Source organism: Thamnophis sirtalis, unplaced genomic scaffold, assembly GCF_051295495.1.
Source record: "Thamnophis sirtalis isolate CommonGarterSnake01/CBP01778 unplaced genomic scaffold, rThaSir2_p1.2 scaffold_1, whole genome shotgun sequence".
Classification (NCBI taxonomy): domain Eukaryota; kingdom Metazoa; phylum Chordata; class Lepidosauria; order Squamata; family Natricidae; genus Thamnophis; species Thamnophis sirtalis.
In genome coordinates, this window is record NW_028261381.1 from 164,567,850 (window position 1) to 164,588,939 (window position 21,090).

The following is a 21,090-nucleotide window of genomic DNA, read 5'->3' on the forward strand; positions in this document are numbered from 1 at the left end:
AGTGTGTTACCCTTTTTTAAAAAAATTCTTTTTATGAAGTTCTGCAAATGTTTCCTATTTTTTAAATTGCAAGGTTTAGTTTTTCTTCTACTTTTTATTTTTTACTTTTTCCTCTATATACTTGTGGATTAAAAATTTCTTGTTTTTCTACAGTGTTTGATTTTTTAAAATTAATTTTTAATTTTTTTCTCCACAAGTCTACTATTTAAACAGGGCTGTAATAGCAGGGAGAAAAAAAAGTAATACTGCCACTTTAAGACTGGAGGCTTGGAATCATTTCTTTCCTTTCTTTGATCATTGGAGCTACACTTCAAAGCTTTTCAGTTTGTTTATTGAGAGTGATAGTGGAAAGAGCACAGTTTGTTTATACAGCTGCTCTTTCGGAGTTTCTGCAGTGAAGGCAAAGTTTTGACTTGAAAGATTATAATGAACTTGTTTGGAATACAATAAAAGTCTGGAATGATATAGTGGCAGTGTTTATAAATTGGAAGGATGGTGCAACATGAAAAAGAAACATTAATATTGCAAATGATTACGTTTAAAATTCAAAAAATATTAGTAATAACAGAGAAAATTGAGATGAGAATGGATGACACAGAACAAAGAACAACAAAAAGAGATGGAAAAATTGAGAGTATTTATCAAAAGAACAAAGTTGAGGACAGAGTTTCAAAAATTGAAGGAAAAAAGAAACAAAGAGATAAGAAAATTGTGGATACTGACAGCATACTCAGCGTGGTTGGAAACAGTAAGAGTGGACTATGGAAAGGCAAGATAGGTGGACTGGAACTCTATCTCACACCTCAAAGTACAGAAGAAGAAAAAAGAGAGAATTTGATGGAAGAAAAATCTTGACTGAAACATCGGTGATAACCAAAGATAAGTTGATGAAAGGAACAGATGGAGAGTTTCGAGTGCTCATAAGATATACAATGAGCAACAAGCTGTGAAAAGAAGTCCATAAAAGACTCACTAAGAAAACAACCAGAATATTAATTCCACAAATGACACGAGATATAAAACTGCACTACTACTGGAAAGTTACAGGTTGATGTAGTGAAAGTTTATAATAAAAATTAAGTCAAACTTAGTTAAACTTAGAGTATCATATATAGTCATATAAATGAGTAATAATGATAACAATACATATATAGGTACTAGTTTGAGGATATGAAATTTTATACATGCAAGTGAGGTCTATGATGCAAAAGTATTTATTAAATATAATCAATTTTTATTTAGAATTTGTTAGAAAGATGAAATGATATTGAATGGAATGCTATTATATAGTTTTACCTCCAATTTAGGATATTTCATACAAAAGGATGTAAAAGCAATTTATAGCCAAATGAATGTTTAATAATTATAATAATTTTTATATAATATACTGGATGATGATATCAGAATTTTATTTGAAATGAGTTGATAATGTGTGATCTTACATACATTTGAAAGTGAGGACTATGGAAGTGATGCACAAAAACTTTACAACCAAACAACATGCTGTACGTGATTGAAGAAGGTTCTATGTGTTGTTTGTTGTATGTCTTTGTCTGATCAAAAAAGGAAAATATTCTTTTCTTTTTGTCTTTTTTCTTTAAACAGGAAAGGATATATAAAGATTTTTGGGTTTGTGGAAATACCATCCTAAGGAAATAAAAATTAAGAGCTGGAAGTGACACCTGCAGCAATAGAAAAAGAAAGGAAGAGAGGAAAAGGAGGGAAGGAAGAGAGAAGGTGAGGAGAGGAAGATGGAAGGGGGAAGGAGAGAAGGAGAGACAGTTGGAAGGGGAAGAGATAGAGAGAAGTAGGGGAGAGGTAAAGGAAGAAGAAAGGGAAAGGAGAGGAGGAAAGAAGAAAGTAGAGAAGGGAGAGAGGGAGAGAAAGGAAGAGAGAAGAGGAGATGAGAAGAAGAGGAGGGAAGGAAGATAGTGAGGAGGAGAGGAAGATGGAAAGGAGAAGGAGAGAAGGTAGGAATACAATAATACAATAACAGAGTTGGAAGGGACCTTGGAGGTCTTCTAGTCCAACCCCCTGCCTAGGCAGGAAACCCTATACTGTTCCAGACAAATGGCTATCCAACATCTTCTTAAAGTCTTCCAGTGTTGGGGCATTCACAACCTCTGGAGGCAAGTTGTTCCACTGATTAATTGTTGTAACTGTCTGGAAATTTCTCCTCAGTTGTAAGTTGCTTCTTTCCTTGATTAGTTTCCACCTATTGCTTCTTGTTCTACCCTCAGGTGCCTTGGAGAATAGTTAGACTCCCTCTTCTTTTGTGGCAACCCCTGAGATATTGGAACACTGCTATCATGTCTCCCTTCATCCTTCTTTCTATTAAACTAGACATACCCAGTTCCTGCAACCGTTCTTCATATGCTTTAGCCTCCGGTCCCCTAATCATCTTTGTTGCTCTTTTCTGCACTCTTTCTAGAGTCTCCACATCTTTTCTATATCGTGGTGACCAAAACTGAATGCAGTATTCAAGTGTAGCCTTACCAAGGCAATATAAAGTGGTATTAACACTTCACGTGATCTTGATTCTATCCCTCTGTTTATGCAGCCTAGAACTGTGTTGGCTTTTTTGGCAGCTGCTGCACACCGCTGGCTCATATTTAAATGGTTGTCCACTAGGACTCCAAGATCCCTTTCACAGTTACTACTGTTGAGCAAGGTAACACCTATACTGTACCTGTGCATTTGTTTTTCTTGCCTAAATGTAGAACCTTACTCTTTTCACCATTGAATTTCATTTTATTAGATAGTGCCCAATGTTCAAGTTTGTCAAGATCCTTCTGTATCTTTAGCCTTCTTCTGGAGTGTTGGCTCTTCCTGCCAGCTTGGTATCATCTGCAAATTTGATGAGTTCCCCATTTATTCCCTCATCCAAATCATTGATGAAGATGTTGAAGAGTACTGGGCCCAAAACCGAGCCTTGGGGTACTCCACCGAATACTTCCCTCCATGAAGATGCAGTTCCATTGAGGACTACATGTTGAGTGTGGTTGGTCAGCCAGTTACGAATCCATCTGGTGGTGATGCTGTCTCACCCACATTCTTCTACTTTATCTAGTAGTAGGTTATGGGCTACCTTATCAAATGCCTTACTGAAGTCCAAGTAAACTATATCGAAGGCATTCCTCTGGTCCACTAATTTTGTCACATTATCAAAGAATGCAATAAGATTAATCTGGCATGATCTGTTATTGACAAACCCATGTTGGCTTTGGCTATTACTTTGTTTGCTTCTAGGTGTTCGCTAATAGAAGCAAACAAAGTAATAGCCAAAAGCCAACACGGGTTTGTCAAAAACAGATCATGCCAGACTAATCTTATTGCATTCTTTGATAATGTGACAAAATTAGTGGACCAGAGGAATGCTGTCGATATAGATCAGGAAGGGGAAGAGGAAGAGAGGAGGAGGGGAGAGGTAAGGGAAGAAGGAAGGGAAAAGAGGAAGGAAGTAGAGAAGGGAGGGAGGGAAGGAGAAGAATATGGTGTCAAAATAGGCAAGGGATGATAAATAAAACAACTCGAATGGAATATTACACTGCTATAAATGATATGATAAATGTATTAGAATTATGAATGTAAAAAGGAAAAAAAAGAATAATAATTATGTGAATATATATAGAGAGAACAAAAAATAAAAAAAACTTTTAAAAAAATATGGGACATGTTGTTTAGAGAAATCAGAGCACTTTTGAATGTAAATGTAGACATGTCACCGAGAATTGCATTACTGTTGCTGGTGGAAAAACGGGATATACTGTAAATGAAACAAAAAAAAAGGAATTGATTGTAAATTTGATAATGGCAGCGAAATTAGTGGTGGCTAAATATTGGCGACGAAATTGGGATATTCAAAGAAATTCTATTTCTGAGGTAGCGCCCATATATGGAGAACAGGATGATGCTAACCCTGATAGCCTTTCATAAGAATGGAATGGAATGGAATAGACTAGACTAGACTAGACTAGACTAGACTAGACTAGACTAGACTAGACTAGAATAGAATAGAATAGAATAGAACAGAACAGAACAGAACAGAACAGAACAGAATAGAACAGAATTCCTTATTGGCCAAGTGTGATTGAATGCGCAAGAAATTTGTTTCGGTGCATAAGCTCTCAGTGATAGATCAGTTTTATCTCTGGGCCTGGGGCTCTGATGTTATAACAGCAGTATGGTTCTTGGTTATACAAGAGGTCCTCGACATACGATCACAATTGAGCTCAGAATTTATGTTGCTAAGTGAGAAATTTATTAAGTGAGCTTTGCCCCATTTTACGACTTTTCTTGCTGCGTTTGTTAAGGGAATCCCTGAAGTTGTTAAATTAGTAACATGGTTGTTCAGTGAATCTGGCTCCCCCATTGATTTTGCTTCTCAGAAGGTTGCCAAAGGGGATCACATGATCCCATGGGATCTTGCCACCATCATAAATATGAACCAGTTGCCAAGCGTCCGAATGTAAATCACATGACAGGAGGGGCAAACAAGACATGTGGGTGAGTTTTGTTGCCTCCCATGCTATTAGTGATGAACTAAGTATCGGGAGACCTTTGAAGCAACAATCAATACCAGAAAAATGAGAAATTCCATTGATTTAATGCAGATTTCTTCTTCATCTAACATTTTGCAATAGGAAAAGCTGACATTTGCAAGCTGAATACTATATATACTTACAGATAACCCTATCCATAGATAAACTGACCCTTGGATTTTTAATCAAAATATTGTGAAAAATGCACCATTTGAAGATAAACCAACCTAATTTGGGGTGTATTTTCACCCCTAAAATTTTCACCTTATCTGAAATATACATGGCATATGTATTTATAAATACTAACTGTATGCATTAAAAATCTTATTCTTTAACAGCAGCCAGAATCGTATTTGCAAAAAACTGGAAAAATGAAACAATACCAAAACAGGAAGAAGTTATTCAAAAAATAATGGACTGTGCTGAAATGAGTAAATTGACACTTGAAATTAGAGAACAAGAAGACGAGCAATTTTATAAGATATGGGACTTGTTTTATCAGTGGCTGGGGGGAAAAACTTGGAAATGAAAAATGTTTTACCCATGTTTTAACTGAAGGAGTTAAATGATAACACAATTATGCTGTGAAATAGATTAACAACAATACAATGAAAAACTGATACATCTACGAATTGAATACTTTAGAATTTTTTGTTTTAAAAAGGATAAGGAGAACAATGATTTTATGTATACTTGATAGAGAATTGGTGATATAATGTATAACCCTAAGAACATGCTACAATGATATCTCGTTGTTGATAAATAATTTTAATAAGGGAATAATTTAAAAATGGTATATATATATGTAGCGACTATTTAGAATATTTTGTTGAAAAATGAAGGAATAAGATTTCTGTTTGAATGTATGATGTACAAGGATAATAATGAACATAAGCATACCTGATAGTTGATTAGTGGAATTATGCAAAATTGAAAATAGTGATATACAAATATATAAATGGTTGGTAATTTTTTTTCTTTCACATGGGGATTATATGAAGGTATACTGTTATCAAATAGACAATCAAGAATGTAAGGGAATTATGATTTATTGGAAAAAACCAATACTAATTGTTATTGAACATATACTGTACAATGAAAGTGAGGTATTTAGTTATACTAGATGAAAAATCTGTGATGGTAAATGTTATTTGAGAATATGGATGTTAAAACACCTGTAACCAAACGACACGCTGTATGTGATGATGCTTTTTTTTGTCTTTTTGTTTTTGTTTTTTTACTGTGTGTATGTGTTGTCTGTTTAATAAAAATAAAAATTTACATTAATTTAAAAAAATCTTATTCTTTGTATGGTGGGGAAAAAATGCATTCTCACACACCAAAGACCCCCATTCTTGCAACATAACCTACCGAGTGGGAGTTCAAAGCGGGTGTCCAAGAGGATACGGTGGAAAGTGGGGTCTTTGGTCCCAGAGATCTCATTATCTGTCATGATGACGTGAGAATCAAGAGTTAGCCACTCTCCTGGGCCATCCTAGGGGAAGAACAAGGAAAGGGAGAAATTGTGCTCTGATCAGTCTAATCTTGCATCTTCTTATTCAACGTGCTTGCTATGTTTCTGGGAAGAGTACAGTAGGATCTTCTTTTCTTTTTTCCCCTTCAACCATAGTCGGCCTATCAAATAAATACTGGCAGTAACACGAAACCATCATGTCTCCAAAACACAGATACTCTCTCCTTCCTAATAGCCTAACACAGTGAAGGTAAACTTTTTGTTGTTAGGTGCCAAAAATGTGAGCGTGCATGCCAGCACCCATAATGCAAAGCGGATCCCACATGCGCATACGTGCACACACATACCACGCTTCCCCCCCACGTGCAGCGCACTGCTCGCCTCCAAGCTGAGCTTGGTATTTCCTCTTGAAGGGGGCAGTGGAAGCTGTTCTCATCCTCCCCGTGCTCCAGGAAAGCCTCTGGAGCCTGGGGAAAGCGAAAACAGCCTCCCCTGGCTACCCAGAGGCCCTCTGGAAGCTGGAAACAGATAGTTTCTGAACTTCCACTAGGCCCATTAGGTCCGTTTTTCTCCCTCGCCAGGCTCTGAAAACTTTCCTGAAGCCCGGAGAGGGTGAAAATGGCCTCCCCTGGCCAGGGGTGGGTTCCTGCCAGTTCTAACCTCTTCTATAGAAGAGGTTCCACAAATCTACAGTGCCATTTAGAACAGGGACATGCAGTCAGGGGAGGCAGGGCCTCACCAGTGTCATGAGGAAAAGAAAAGAATTTTTAAAATAATTAAAAAGGCTAAGGTAGTTGCTGCCAGACTCCAGAGTCACAGTGACTCTGAGTCTGCTTAGTGCTAACTGTAGGGGGAGGCGAAAGAACTATGGGCCTCCTTTGCATAAGGAATTTTTCGCCTTTTAACCCTTGCTCAGAGTTAAGCAAGGGTTAAAAGGCGAAAAATTCCGTATGCAAAGGAGGCACGTAATTCTCCCGCCTCCTGATCTGGGAGCAGCAAATCATGCCTTGCCTAAGTAAGTTGCTTTTTTATTTAATTTTTTACATTTTCATCATGGGGGGCGGACAAGAGGAGAGTTGAAATCCACAGTTGGAAAAGGTATGTGGATCAGACGGAGGGAGGGGGGGATTAAATATTATTGTAATTTAATTTGTAATGTTTTATTGTGAGGAGTGTGTGTGTGTGTGTGTGTGTGTGTGAGTGTGTTTCTTCACAGCGGCGGGGGGCGAGGTGGCGGAGCACGGCAGCGGCAGGGACGTTCTCGCCGCTGTGTCCAACAGGCCAGGCATCTCACGTTTATGTCCGCCATAAACGCAAGACGCCTGGCCTGTTGGACACAGCGGTGGCGGGCTGGTGCTTGCTTTCTTTTGCCAGGCCCCTCGCACCCGCGTCCAGCCTGCTGGAGCTCGCTGCACCGGGAGAGGAATGGGCTGGGTGGGCTGGCTGGCTGGGGAGGGGGGAATCATGGCCACTCAGGCCCCGGCGGCAGGGCTTTAAAGTGGCGGCAGGGCCCCGGTGGCAGGGCTTTAAAGTCCCTGCGCCGTCCACCATATGGCGGATGGCGCTGGGACTTTAAAGCCCTGCCACCAGGGCCCTGCCGCCACGTCCCAGGTGGCAGGGCTTTAAAGTGGCAGCAGGGCCCCGGCCACAGGGCTTTAAAGTCCCAGGTCCCGGTCCCGCTCTATAGCGGATGTGGCGCCAGGGCTTCGGCGGGGCTTTCGTGCTTGCCTCACTGGCCATGAAGCTCACCGCACATCACTGGTTTAAAACTGGTTTCAGCTCCCTCCCCCCACCCGTCCGCACATCATCAAGATGAAGAGCGAGAGGAGGAATTCTTGGAGTTGAAGTCCACAAGTCTTAAAGCTGTCAAGTTTGAACACCCCTGGAGTTTTTTTCCCTAAAGGGTTAGGGGGTGCAAGGGTCTTGTAACTTGACAGCTTTAAGACTTGTGTGCTTCAGTGCCGGAGTTCCTGAGCCAACAAGACTGGTGGAGGAATTCTGGGAGTTGAAGTCCACAAGTCTTAAAGCTGTCAGGTTTAAACACCCCTGGGGTTTTTTTTTTCTAAAGGGTTAGGGGTGCAAAGGTCTTGTAACTTGACAGCTTTAAGACTTGCATGCTTCAAATGCCAGAGTTTCAAATACCAAGCCACTCCCACAAAGCAGGCCACACCTACAGAAGAGGTTCTAAAAAATTTGGAAACCCACTACTGCCCCTGGCCCTCCGGAAGGCCAAAAGTTAGCTGGCTGGAGCACAGATAGGTTCGCCATCACTGGCCTAGCAATTGCAAAAAAAGACCAAAAAGAAAAAGAAAAGAAAGGGGAAGGGAAGGGAAGGGAAGGGAAGGGAAGGGAAGGGAAGGGGAAGGAAGGAAGGAAGGAAGGAAGGAGGGAGGGAGGGAGGGAGGGAGGGAGGGAGGGAGGGAGGAAGGGAGAACTATCCAATTGTCTTTGTTTCCTCAACAAATGCTTTTATCTTTCCTAAAGACCTGGATCAGATAGCAATAGCAGTTAGGCTTATATACCGCTTCATAGGGCTTTCAGCCCTCTCTAAGCGGTTTACAGGGTCAGCATATTGCCCCCAACAACAATCCAGGTCCTCATTTTACCCACCTCGGAAGGATAGAAGGCTGAGTCAACCTTGAGCCGGTGAGATTAGAACCGCTGAACTGCAGATAACAGTCAGCTGAAGTGGCCTGCAGTACTGCATCCTAACCACTGCGCCACCTCGGCTCTTGGAGCATCTCTGTTCTGTTGGCAATACCCTTTCCAAGTTGAGGATAAAAAGAAAGCCAGAAGATTTTACTAGAAGGCACAAGCTTGAGGAAGCCTGGGCAGGAAGAAAGGTCTTCACTACCATTGTATTGTTAACTTTTCTATAAAACCCAAAGACCTTCTGTTGAGGAGGGGGTCAATTCTCCTCAAAGAGCAAGGATATCTTCAGAGATGTGGCTGTATACGCACCTCGTTTGATTGGCGGATTGTGCTTAAGGGTATCCAAACCGTGCCCACCATGGTGTCCCAGATAAGACCTTTGTTCCACACTTCCACTGTCAACCCGAGGTCTAATCGATTAATCTCACTGCAGGAGAGAGATACATCTGTTATCCTGGGCTAGAGAGCAATCTTCCCCAGAGCTGTTATCTACTCACTCCATTTCCCCCATATCTCCCACCCTGATTCTAATGCAGGTGTTCCCAAACTCTTCAGCTGATCAGCCCCTTCATGCGAATTTCAGATTGTTCACCAACCCCCAAAATTTACGATATGAAAATAACTTAATAAATACATCTTTAACAAATAGTTAATCATCATCATATTGACCCCCTTGGCTAGTCCCAATGACCTTTGGGAGATGGTGGTGTCAATTTTGACTTCTTTGGAGAACCCCGGTCAAACTACTAGAACAAGCACTTCCTTAACCAAAAGTGTCATCTGATAATAATTAAAGAAAGAACTGAAATTCAAAATGATGAACTTGGCTCTTAATATTCACAGAACATCGCTTTGGATTCAGTTCCCAAAAGTTGCTCAGAAGTGCACATCAGCACAAATGCGGCACTGCGATGTCTATGATTGTGACCTTATTTTTCTCAACCAGTGTGATGTCTGGTGTATTATGCGCCAGTATTTTGTCCATTTGTATACGGAAATCCCACAAGATCTTGATCATCTGATTTTCGGTGACTTTTTCAGGCTGATGTTCCCACCAGTTTGTTGCTGTTTTAATATTATAATTTTTGCACAAATTCCAATGGATCATTTGCGCTACTGAATTGTGCCGAAATTTATAATCAGTCTGCACGATTTTTTTACAGCAGCTGAGTATGTGATCAACAGTTTCAACAGCTTCTTTGCAAAGTCTGCATTTGGCATCATCAGAGGATTTTTCGATTTTGGCCTTAATGGCATTGGTGCGGATAGCTTGTTCTTGCACAGCCAGGATTAGTGACTCTGTTTCTTTCTTTAATGTACCTGTTGTTAACCATAACCAAGTTTGTTCACTGTCCACTTTATCTTTTATTTTTTCCAGAAATTGGCCATGCAGTGCTTTGTTCTGCCAACTCTCCATTCTTGATTTTATCACATCTTTTCTGTATTCTTGTTCCGTCTGTTGGGCCTTCAGTAGATTTTTGTTCTTTACTTCGATTAATAGATGTTCTTGACTTTCTTTTAAATAATCAGCCAGTGCATGTTTTTCTTCTTCAACTGTTTGCTTCACTTGTAATAATCCTCTGCCACCTGATTTTTGGGGCAGGTATAATCTATCAGTATCACCACGTGGATGTAAACTGTAGTGCATTGTCATTAGTTTCCTGGTTTTTCGGTCCAAAATGTCCAAATCAGCTTGTGTCCAGTTAACTATACCAGCTGTGTATCTTATAACTGGTATTGCCCAGGTATTTATGGCCTTGATTGTATTTCCACCATTCAATTTAGATTTCAAAATTTTCCTAACTCTGTTGGTGTACTCTCGCCTGACAATAGTTTTTACTTCTCCATGCTTGATGTTATCCAACTGCAGAATGCCTAAGTATTTGTAAGCTTCATTTTCGTTGCATTTAATTAGTTGGCCATTGGGCATTTCAATTCCCTCACATGCAGTGATTTTGCCCCTTTTTATGGATACAGTGGCACATTTTTCCATACCAAACTGCATTGAAATATTGGTGCTGAATACTCGGACTGTGTTTGTCAATGATTGGATTTCTATTATTATTATTATTGTTGTTGTTGTTGTTGTTGTTATTGTTATTGTTGTTATCATTTATCTTCAAAAGCTTTGCCCCAATGTGGCTGATTTTTTAAAAATAATTTGATTAAGTAAATAGTGTCATTTGGCACACCTTGGTTCCATTTTCAATTCATTTAACACCAAGCCCACCAGTACAACATTTCTAGTACCAGATCCGATTAGCCTAAATTAAAGTGGATTTAATCCTAGATTCATTTCACTATACATTTTAAATGTGCAAGCATCCAATACAACTGAATGTTGTAATAAAGTTGAACACTACGATTCTCCAAACCAGTCCCGTAAATGGCATGCATTACTGGCCTACACAGCAATTTCACATCACTGTCAGGCTTTATCCACCACCAAGATTTAGGAAGGTGAAAACATTTCCCATCCCAACTTACAACATGAAATCTTGTTCCCAGCAGGGAAGGTTCCCTCGCACTGCAATTGTCGTGCTCTTTACATTCTGAACTTTGAGGGTCACGTATGTGTTGAATTTTTCTACCAGGGAGAAAGCAAAACATAGAGAATATAAATGGGTGTCACAATTAGCAGCATTGGAGGAAAGTACATGGAAAATTCTGGGCTAGCACAATTTATCAGAAGATTACATTGTCCCCATGCAACATCTGTTTTTTAAAATGCTTATGGATTCTGAGTACCTCCTCTCTGTTACTCTCCCCTTTTCCCTTTAAATCACAGCACTTTAAAACATACTTCCTGGAATGGCCAACTTGATGTTTAATGTGAAGACAACAAGGCAGGGATCATAACAACAAACAAGAGCACTTCCTCACTCATGTTCTTCAGGGACTGCTACCGAGATACCTGGGCATGGAATCAATATTTAATAATGATTTTGACAGCTTTGTGACTATATTTAATCCAAATTTGGTATATGTTTTGTTCAAACAATAATCCCAATTAGAGGCATCTATCTTTCTCCTTTTCAGTCCTTGTCTTCTTTCATGTAACTCCTCTGCATGACCCAGGTGTTATTCCAATTTTTTCCATAGTTATTTGTTTTCTAAATCGTATAATTGTGTAGTTCTTTAGCACAATTTAACAAATAAAAATGCAGTACTGAAATACATACTTCCCTACTTAGTTTTTGCTCACCTCACTAGTCTGTACTGCAGTGGTGGGTTCCGGATACTGTTCCAACCGGCCCTCTGGAGCACCATACCGGAACGGTATCTGGTGCTCCGGGCAGGCTCCGGTATGCCCGTACCAGGGCATACCGCCTGCAACTCACCACTGCTGTGCTGCATAGAATTCAAATTAGCTATGTGTTGCTGGTTCTGTCACCAATGAGTAGTTGTCATCGCCTTCTCAACAAAGGTATTCTCAAGGCTGTATTTCCCTCCTCCCCCCCATTATTTTTATTACTCGGGGTTTGTGTGTGCCAGTTTTCCTTCACCCAATTGGCTGTCTCCAATTGGGTGCTGCCAGCCATAGCTACTCAGTGCCAAGCTTGCCATTTCCTCACAGTAGTCATCATTGGGAGAGAACAAAACTCAGAAGATACTCACTGGCAGTAATTCTCTCTTGCTCCACCCTTCTTTCACCCCTGCAGAAGTTATGCTATTCTGTGCTTGAACAGCTGGGCTATTTAGCACTTCTTCAAAAGAGCACTAGACCCCTGTTTAGCAACATTGTCTGTAATGTTGTGGGAATGAATATTGTCCTTGCCACCTTTTAGCTGCGCAACTTGGCAGGTGGCTAAATCAGCCATTCCAAGCTCCCACCGACACTTGTTCAGCTTCAAGAAATTAAGGTTTGATCTCCTACCAGCACATCATGCTCCATAAAAAGAGCCTCTAAGCCAAAGGAATCCACCAATTGCATTCTTTAATTGGTCTTATTTTAATAATTAAGGCTAGCACTGTTTCTCCATCTTGTTATTCAGACAAATTAGGTCTTGGCTGTCATCCTATCAAATTGTATGCAAGTATATTTTTCGGCTGATTCTTGTACATTGACATAACTGCAGAACACACCGAGATTACATGTTAATGTCCTGATCATCCATTTCTTATCCCCAGGAGTGCTCAGAAGCCACATTTCTCACAACATCTCAGTAATAATTCCTTGACTTTTCAAGGGCTGACTGGCTGATTGTGTTTAATCTGGTTAATCTGGGTTTGCTCCCAAATCCAAGGTAAGACCTGCCTTCTAAAAGTTTTGTTTTCTTTCTCTAACCATTTTAGCTATTTCTTCTCAATATTAGAGATATTCTCCCACCTGTTTTACTGTTCTTTGGCTGACAGTTCATGTCATTAAGTAGGTCATCCAGAAATAAGATTCCCTGAGGACAGTTAACAAAGGGGCCCACAATTGAAGGGATTATTACTGAGGTGTTGCTAGAACTGTGACTCCTGGGCTCTTTTGAGGATAAGAAATGTGTGGGCAGGACATTAATATGTAGCCTGGTCATGTTCTGAAGTTATTTCAGTGCATAAGAATGGTGGAATTAAATGAAGGGCAACACACTGTTAATGTTTAAACTTCAGTTCTGCAGCAATCTGCACATCCGCAGACAATTAATGGTCTTAAACACATGCCTGTACTGAAACTAGCAATTGTTTCAGAGAAATGTCAAAAAATCCGTGATCATTCAAACACCTCCTACTTCTCCCACATTTAACAATGCCGTGTTTAGATGAATGCTTTGTGCACCACGGATGCCACATGGTGTTCATTTGCCATTACATTTTGAAGAAATTCTGCATGATGTTGTGCGATATATCAATGAGATTATAGGATCATTTCTATCCTATGCACTGCCCTGAGATTATATTGATTATAGGGGAATTCTAACTACAGGTAGTCCTTAACATACCACCATTTGATTAGTGACCATTTGAAATTATAATGGAACTGAAAGAAGTTTACTCATGACCAGTCTTCACAAATATGACTATCACAGCATCCCCACAATCATGTGATCAAAATTTGGGCACTTGGCAACAGGCAAGTATTTTCAATGGTTGCAACATCCCAAGGTCATGTGATGGCCATTTGCAACCTTCCCAGCCAGCTTCTGACAAGCAAAGTCAATGCAGGAAGCTGGGTTCGCTTAATAACCGCTTGATTCACTTAACAATTGCAGTGATTTGCCTAACTAACCATAGCAAGAAAGGCTCACTTAACAATTGCCTTAGCATTGGAAATTCTGGTCCCTGTTGTGGGTGTAAGTCAAGGACTTCTTGTATAATAAACACATTGCATAATTAACAGAATAACGGAATAAGAGAATTGGAAGGGACCTTGGAGGTCTTCTAGTCCAACCCCCTGCTCAAATAGAAAACTCTATATCATTTAAAAAAAAATGGTGGTCCAGTCTCCTCTTAAAAACCTCCAGAGTTGGAGCACCCACAACTTCTGGAGGCAAGTCATTCTGATGATTAATTGTTCTAACTATTAGGAAATTTCTCTTTAGTTCTAAGTTGGATCTCTCCTTAATTAGTTTCCATCCATTGCTTCCTGTTCTGCCTTCAGAGACTTTGTGGCAACCACTTAGTTATTGGATATTAAATACTTTATTGTTTGGACCAGTGGGACACTAGGAAGAAACTTTACTTGAAATCCCAGGTTTGTCTTATTTCCCCATAGAAAAAAGAGAGAGAAAAGGTGGGAACTCACCTTGTGGGCCATCAAACTTGGCTTTTTTGACTGGAAAAGTAAAGAGAAAAGAAAGCAGTTAGTGCTCGGCCCAAAATGAATAAAATCTGCACAGCCTGATTTGCATAACCTCTTAAACTGTTCCATGGCTAGATCTAGGACATCATGCAGACCAGGCCCATTGTGGTTAAAAAGAATTGCATTAGCCATAGTTCCTAACCATAGCTTATTGTTAGTTGTGTGTGTGTGTCATCTGAAACCAGACTAATGTCTACTTTAAACAGCCATTTAGAGACAGGAGGGAGAACTGTACCCATAGAGTGATGCTGGTCCTCCAACAGCAGCATTGTTGTTCCCCAAGAGGTTGTGTGAATGTGTGTTAAAATCTGCAAGATTTTGCAAGGCATTGAAATAGATGTTTCAATCATCACACCGTCCCTGCCATTTTTCAGATTTTGACACTCCCTCCCCCAGATGTACCTGCTGCTGCTCCTCTTCATTTCCCCACATGCTCCAGATATGAGGAGGGTTATTTTTGAAAACTGCAGGAAGCATTATTGGATGGCGTTCAGGCTTTCTTCAACAGTTTTTAAATATGCAAATATATATTTAAAAAGTACGAGCAAACGCACTATGAAAAGTATGGAACTTCCCTTAATATCACAAATCTCGAAGTTTTGCAGTATCACATCTCGAAAATTAAACTTTCACCTGGAGAGGAAACAGGCCATAGCTATTCCTAATAAATATAACAAGGACTCCAGTGTCAGGGTTCCGACAGATGCCCTAATTAACTCATGAGCCTCGAGCCAAGTTTCAAAAGAAATCCAGTTATTTATTCGGAGCAACATGTCAGCACATACCAGAGTGAAGTCAGCTCTGCCCCACATAAGGTACGGCTCAACTATGACCCTGTTTCCCACTCCTCCTCCCAGGGTGTGTCATAAATCACATTCTCCAATGAAAGCACTTTCGTGGGCTGTAGAAAACACGCCTCTCAGGCTGGCTCTGGTAACATGAGATCCAATCTTGAGAAAGATATGAGTGGAATGTGTTTCTGATTGTGGCTGCCTAGTTGCTCTGTCAGTTCACCCCCCTCCTGCCTATGGCAAGTCGAGAGTAAGCCAGGAGTTTGTGAGTTGACATCCAGCGTAGAAGATATTTTTTCAACTTTTCCAGCTGTACTTGTGATTGTAACGGTAAAGATAAATGTTGCCTCTATCAAGTTGTGTGTCTGTCTCTAGGGGGTGGTATTCATTTGTTTCTTAGCCAAGGGCCAGTGTTATCCAAAGACATTTCCATGGTCATGTGACCAGCATGACTATATGCCGAGGCGCACCCAACGCTGTTACCTTCCTACTGAAGTGGTACCTATTTATCTACATGCATTTGCTTGTTTCAGACTGCTAAATGGGCAGGAGCTGGGGAAGGTAAGAGGAGCACACACCATTGCGTGTTGCTTGGGTCTTGAACCTGGGCGGTCAGCTTTCCAGCTGACAAGCTCAATGCCTTTAACCACTGAATCAACATGTCCCCTCCCTCCACGTGGACTATAGCTCCCACATCCCAAATAGTTATATCCATCAGGCTGGGCTGGCTGAACCTTGTATTCCCAGCACATCTAGGAAGCACCAGATGGGAGAAGTCTGGTTTTAGAAGAACTCCATCACTCTTCTTATTATTATTTGCAAATCATATTTCCGGTGTGGCCGGAAAATTGGACTAAATCCATTTTCCTCGCTCCTGGAACACCATTAACCTACTTCTGAGCCATGAATGACATTGTTTGCAGCATTGTGATGAAGCCTGAGGCAAATAATAAGGGGGGAAGGCGTATAGTTCCTCACTTGCCCTCAATTGCTGAACTCCCACACTCTTGAATGACTCAGGATCAGTACAAACCATCATCTCTCTCTTGTATAGTTTTGCATAGGCCATTTATAGGTTTCTCCAACAGTCTCTGCACTTTTTCTAGAGTCTTAGTTCTGGAGTTCATATGTTGGAAACCCTTCCCCTTTTATTATTTTTAATATTTTATATATGTTTTTGTCTGCCTGTAAGCCGCCCAGAGTCCCAAGGGAGTGGGCGGCATACAAATGTCAATAAATTCAAATTCAAAATTCCCCTATCACATGATTATATAAATGACCACATTTTGGGCACTTGGTACCCGGCTACCTTTTTACAACCAGTTGCAGCATTCTATGGTCACATGCTTATAAATTACTTTTTTTGCCAGTTTCTGGCCATCAAAAAACACCCGTAGGTATGAATTAACTCACTTTACAACTGCCATGTTCACTTTGCAATTACGGTGTTCCTTTAATAACCGCTGCAAAAAAATTGTGTTAGTCAGGTGCAGGGATGGGATTCAGTCAGTTCACACCTATTCAGGAGAACCGGTTGTTAACTTTCTAAGCAGTTTCAGAGAACCGGTTGTTGGAAGAAATCTCATTTTGTTTTTTCTCACATTACAGGACTAATCCTGTAAGGAAGGCAGGAAGGAAACATTCTGGTGTTGTTTCTAGCCTAATCTTTATTGCCCTGATTACAGAAACTGCCTCTCCGGTTAACCCTTATTACATTGTCACAGCTAAGGCAAAGCGCCCATCGATGTGAGTGATGTTAAGTTGGCCACATCCACGTGGTCACATGACCACTGAGCCACGCCTACCCAGGCAGAGAACCGGTTGTTAAATTATATGAATCCCACCACTGGTCAGGTGGCTACCTTGACTTACAATCATCAGGACTTCCAACAGAAATTCCAGGCTTACAGTGAAGGGCCACCTGTAATATAAATGCTGATATGCAACTCAGAGCCATTCCTCACTTGGGCCTAGCTGTGACTGAAAGACATCTTGCCTCCCTTTTTATTGTTGTGCTGGGTCCTCATAAGATAGCAATAGCAATAGCAGTTAGACTTATATACCGCTTCATAGGGCTTTCAGCCCTCTCTAAGCGGTTTACAGAGTCAGCATATCGCCCCCAACAACAATCCGGGTCCTCATTTTACCCACCTCGGAAGGATGGAAGGCTGAGTCAACCCTGAGCCGGTGAGATTTGAACAGCCAAACTGCAGAACTGCAGTCAGCTGAAGTAGCCTGCAGTGCTGCATTTAACCACTGCGCCACCTCGGCTCTGCATCATCTTCTTCCACTTCTCAGCCCTAGAGAGGCTGCCCTTAAAGAGCAAAAGTTATTCCTCTTTTATCCCAATACAGCATTTCCTATATCCCAAAAGCCATTAGATGGCTGGCACGGTCAGGTGACTCCTAGGGTAACCTCTATTGGTTGCTTTAGGCTGGGCTGGGCACGCTCCCTTTATTTCCCCACATAGAGTGTGCTTGCTGACCATTTTGGCTTTGGCCATGTGAGGGGGTTTGTCTCTGTTTTTGGCAGAGATCTGAATCAGCAGGTGAATGGGGGGGGCAGTGGCCTTTGTGATGAAGTGGAAGACAGCAAGTCAACAACTCTCTTTGACTGCTGTATTATCAGTGGTGAGATTCAATTTTTTTTTACTACTGGTTCTGTGGGCGTTGTTTGTTGGGCATGGCCTGGTGGGCGTGGCAGGGGAAGGATACTGTAAAATCCCCATTCCCTCCCCCACCCCATTAATCTGCTTTCCAGCTTCGTTTTCCTGTGCAGGGCAACAAAAGAAGACCCAGCCAATCAGCTGGGAGGCAGCAATAGATTGACTCTGTTAATCTATTTATTCCTGCCAGCTTGTGGGAAAGTGAGGAAAACAGAGTGAAGAGGTTGATAACTATTCTTAATGTAGCTTACAAATAAAGGCAGCAATATTTGTAAGATATCATGCCCTTGATAGGATAGCCTCAGCCCTTCAAGATTGGATAGGTGAAGAAGAGTCACAGGAAGGGCTCTAGGAGTGCTACTTATAACCGTATCTTTCAGAGTATAAGACGCACCAGAGTATAAGACGCAATAAGATTTTGAAGAGGCAAATTAAAAAAAGGTTTTGCACTCTGCAGACCTCCCAAAAACGGCCCGTTCTTTGTCAAAAAAAAAAAGGGCATGCATAACCTTGTAGAGGCTTATAGAGTGCTTGTAGAGTGCTCTTGGGGGCTGGGGTGGGCAAAATCAAGCATAAAACTGCACATTTTTCATGAAAACGGGCCCATTTTTGTCAAAGAAGGGCATATATTGCGTAGCCTTTAGGAGGCTTCCAGAGTGTTCCTGGGAGCTGTGGGGGCAAAAACGAGCAAAAAATGGCCCATTTTCCACTCATTTTTGCCCTCCCCAGCCCCCAGGAGCACTCTACAAGCCTCCTAAAGGCTATACATGGCCATTTTTACAAAGGGGGCGAGGTTTCGGGAGGCAAAAAAATGCTGTATTCAGTGTATAAGACACACCCAGATTTTCACCCTCTTTTTTGAGGGAAAAAAGGTGTGTCTTATATTCTGAAAAATACAGTAATTGTCGGGTGCAGTTATAAATCCAGGCTGTCATCCTTTTAAAGACACCATAGAGAAGGCAGACTTCCTCACACTTTCTCCTTTCCCCAGGCGGAGCAATAATTTCACTTTTCCCACTTCCTTCTCAACACCAGAAACTTTGCAAAGACGTGTCACAGTGAGGGCACCACAATTTGTTCGGACCTAGGCTTACGGCAGTGGTGGGTTTCCAATTTTTTTAGAACCTCTTCTGTAGGTGTGGCCTGCTTTGTGGGAGTGGCTTTCCGGCCATGTGACCAGGTAGGAGTGGCTTGCCAGCCATGTGACTGAGTGGGAGTGGCTTGGCAGTTACAAGACCCTTGCTCCCCTAACCCTTTAGGGAAAAAAACCCAGGGATGTTCAAACTTGACAGCTTTAAGACTTTAAGGTTTAGATAGGACTCTTAGAGGTGGGCAGGGCGATTGGTGAGCCAGCCAATCAGTGAGCAGCGGGCAGGGCAAGCGTGCGGACGGGCAGGGGAGGGAGCTGGAACCGGTTCTAAATGGCACAGTAGATTTGTGGAACCTCTTCTATAGAAGAGGTTAGAACTGGCAGGAACCCACCCCTGGCTTGCGGAGAAATCATAAATCACAATCTTAGTCTCAAAAAAACCCTCTTTTATTTATACGGCTGTAAATTACGGTCACTAACAGTCCGCAAGCTTTCACAAACATTCTGTGAAGGTTCCGACAGATGTCTGCTCGAGTTGCCACAGTCTTTCAGGGGAATGTTGATAAACACCCACCTTATCTCCTTGGGAATGCTGCCAGAAACCTAATCACCAAATGCAGAGCATGGCCAAACTTAGCACAGAGGCAAACAGAATTTTTCAAAGCTTGAACCAACCAGATGAACTAATTGCTTCCTGCAAAAGCTCATGTCCCATTCGCTCCTCTTTTATGTCTTATGGGAGCAGAGGTAGGTTCCTACCAGTTTGCACCAGTTCAGTAGAACCGGTTCGTCAAATCTACCGAACCGGTTAGAAGAGGTTCCACCAGAAAGCAGACCACACCTACAGAAGAGGTTCCAAAATGTTTTGAAACCCACCACTGACACACACACACACACACACAGACAGACAGACACACAGAGAGAGAAAGAGATAGAGAAAGAGATAGAGAAAGGAAGGAAGGAAGAAAAAATAAAGAAAAAAAAGAAAAAAGAAAGAAAAAGTGAGAGAGATGAAAGAAAAAAAAGAAAAAGGGACAGAGAGACAAAAGGAAGGAAAGAGAGAGAGAGAGAGATAAAGAAAACACATGGCCGGCAAGCCACGCCCACAAAGGAGGCCACACCCACAGAGTAGGTTCGAAATTTTTTTGAAACCCACCACTGTATGGGAGGGCCAATCATCTCCAAGTCTTATTCCCAAGTCGAGCCTATTTCTTAATTCTTCTTGCCTTCTGGCAGCTCTGCGCATGCACACACTAGAATAGGCTCCTACTGTTCTTCTGCCTTACTGATGTCAGACTCCGGAGGCTCTGGAGTCAGCAAATAACTACTAGATGGCCTTGGTTCCCCCTCTGCCTTTGACGCAGAGCCCTCATCAGAGCCTTCCTCAGACTCCAGGACTGGCCCATGTTCCTCTCCAACTTCCTCACTGTCTGAATCTGCTGCCCGCTCTGCTGGTGGGCGACAACACAATTTACCCTTATTTAGTTTTCAAGGACTGATGACACTTTAATTGGCTGTGAGGAAGGACCAACAGGCAAGTTGTCACTAACAACAAAAATTAGTCTTCAGCTTACACTTACATTTAGCCACCATTCAAAGTTACAGTAGCATTGTGAAAAGTGATTTATGGCTGGTCCTCGTACTTATGACCATCGCAGCAGCCTCACAGTCATGAGATCACTATTCAGAGCTTGGCAACTGTCATGTATTTACGATGGTTGCTGTATTCCGGGGTCATACAATTGCCATCTACCACCTTCACAGACAGCTTCTGACAAGCAAAGTCAATGGAGGAAGCCTGATTTGCTTAATGATTGCATGATTCACTTAACAACGGAAACAATTCACTTAATCAGGGCAACAAAAGATCATAAGATCAGGCGTGGCTCACTTAACAACCACCTTGCTTAGCAACAGAAATCCTGGTCCCAATTGTGCTTGCAAGTTGAGAACTACCTGGGGAAGATTATGAATTTTTGCGTTCAATAGAAAAAGTCTGTGAACAGGGTTATGTTGAAATTCCACGGAAAGCAAAAATAAAAGAAATAATAATAACTAAGCTTAGCACATTCTTAAGTATTCAAGAACT

The 21,090-nt window shown here is 41.5% G+C and overlaps 1 protein-coding gene across 1 annotated transcript in view; it reads right to left on the reverse strand.

Moving 5' to 3' along the window:
- Nucleotides 1-21,090, reverse strand: part of UNC13A (unc-13 homolog A) — a 167,104-nt gene that overhangs the window by 118,402 nt on the left and 27,612 nt on the right. The window contains exons 2-5 of the mRNA XM_087702672.1: nucleotides 14,399-14,428; nucleotides 11,155-11,254; nucleotides 8,977-9,094; nucleotides 5,913-6,036 (exon numbers count right to left, since the gene is read on the reverse strand). Of these exons, the coding sequence (XP_087558798.1) occupies nucleotides 5,913-6,036; nucleotides 8,977-9,094; nucleotides 11,155-11,254; nucleotides 14,399-14,428 (372 nt within the window). The remainder of the gene's footprint in view (nucleotides 1-5,912; nucleotides 6,037-8,976; nucleotides 9,095-11,154; nucleotides 11,255-14,398; nucleotides 14,429-21,090) is intronic.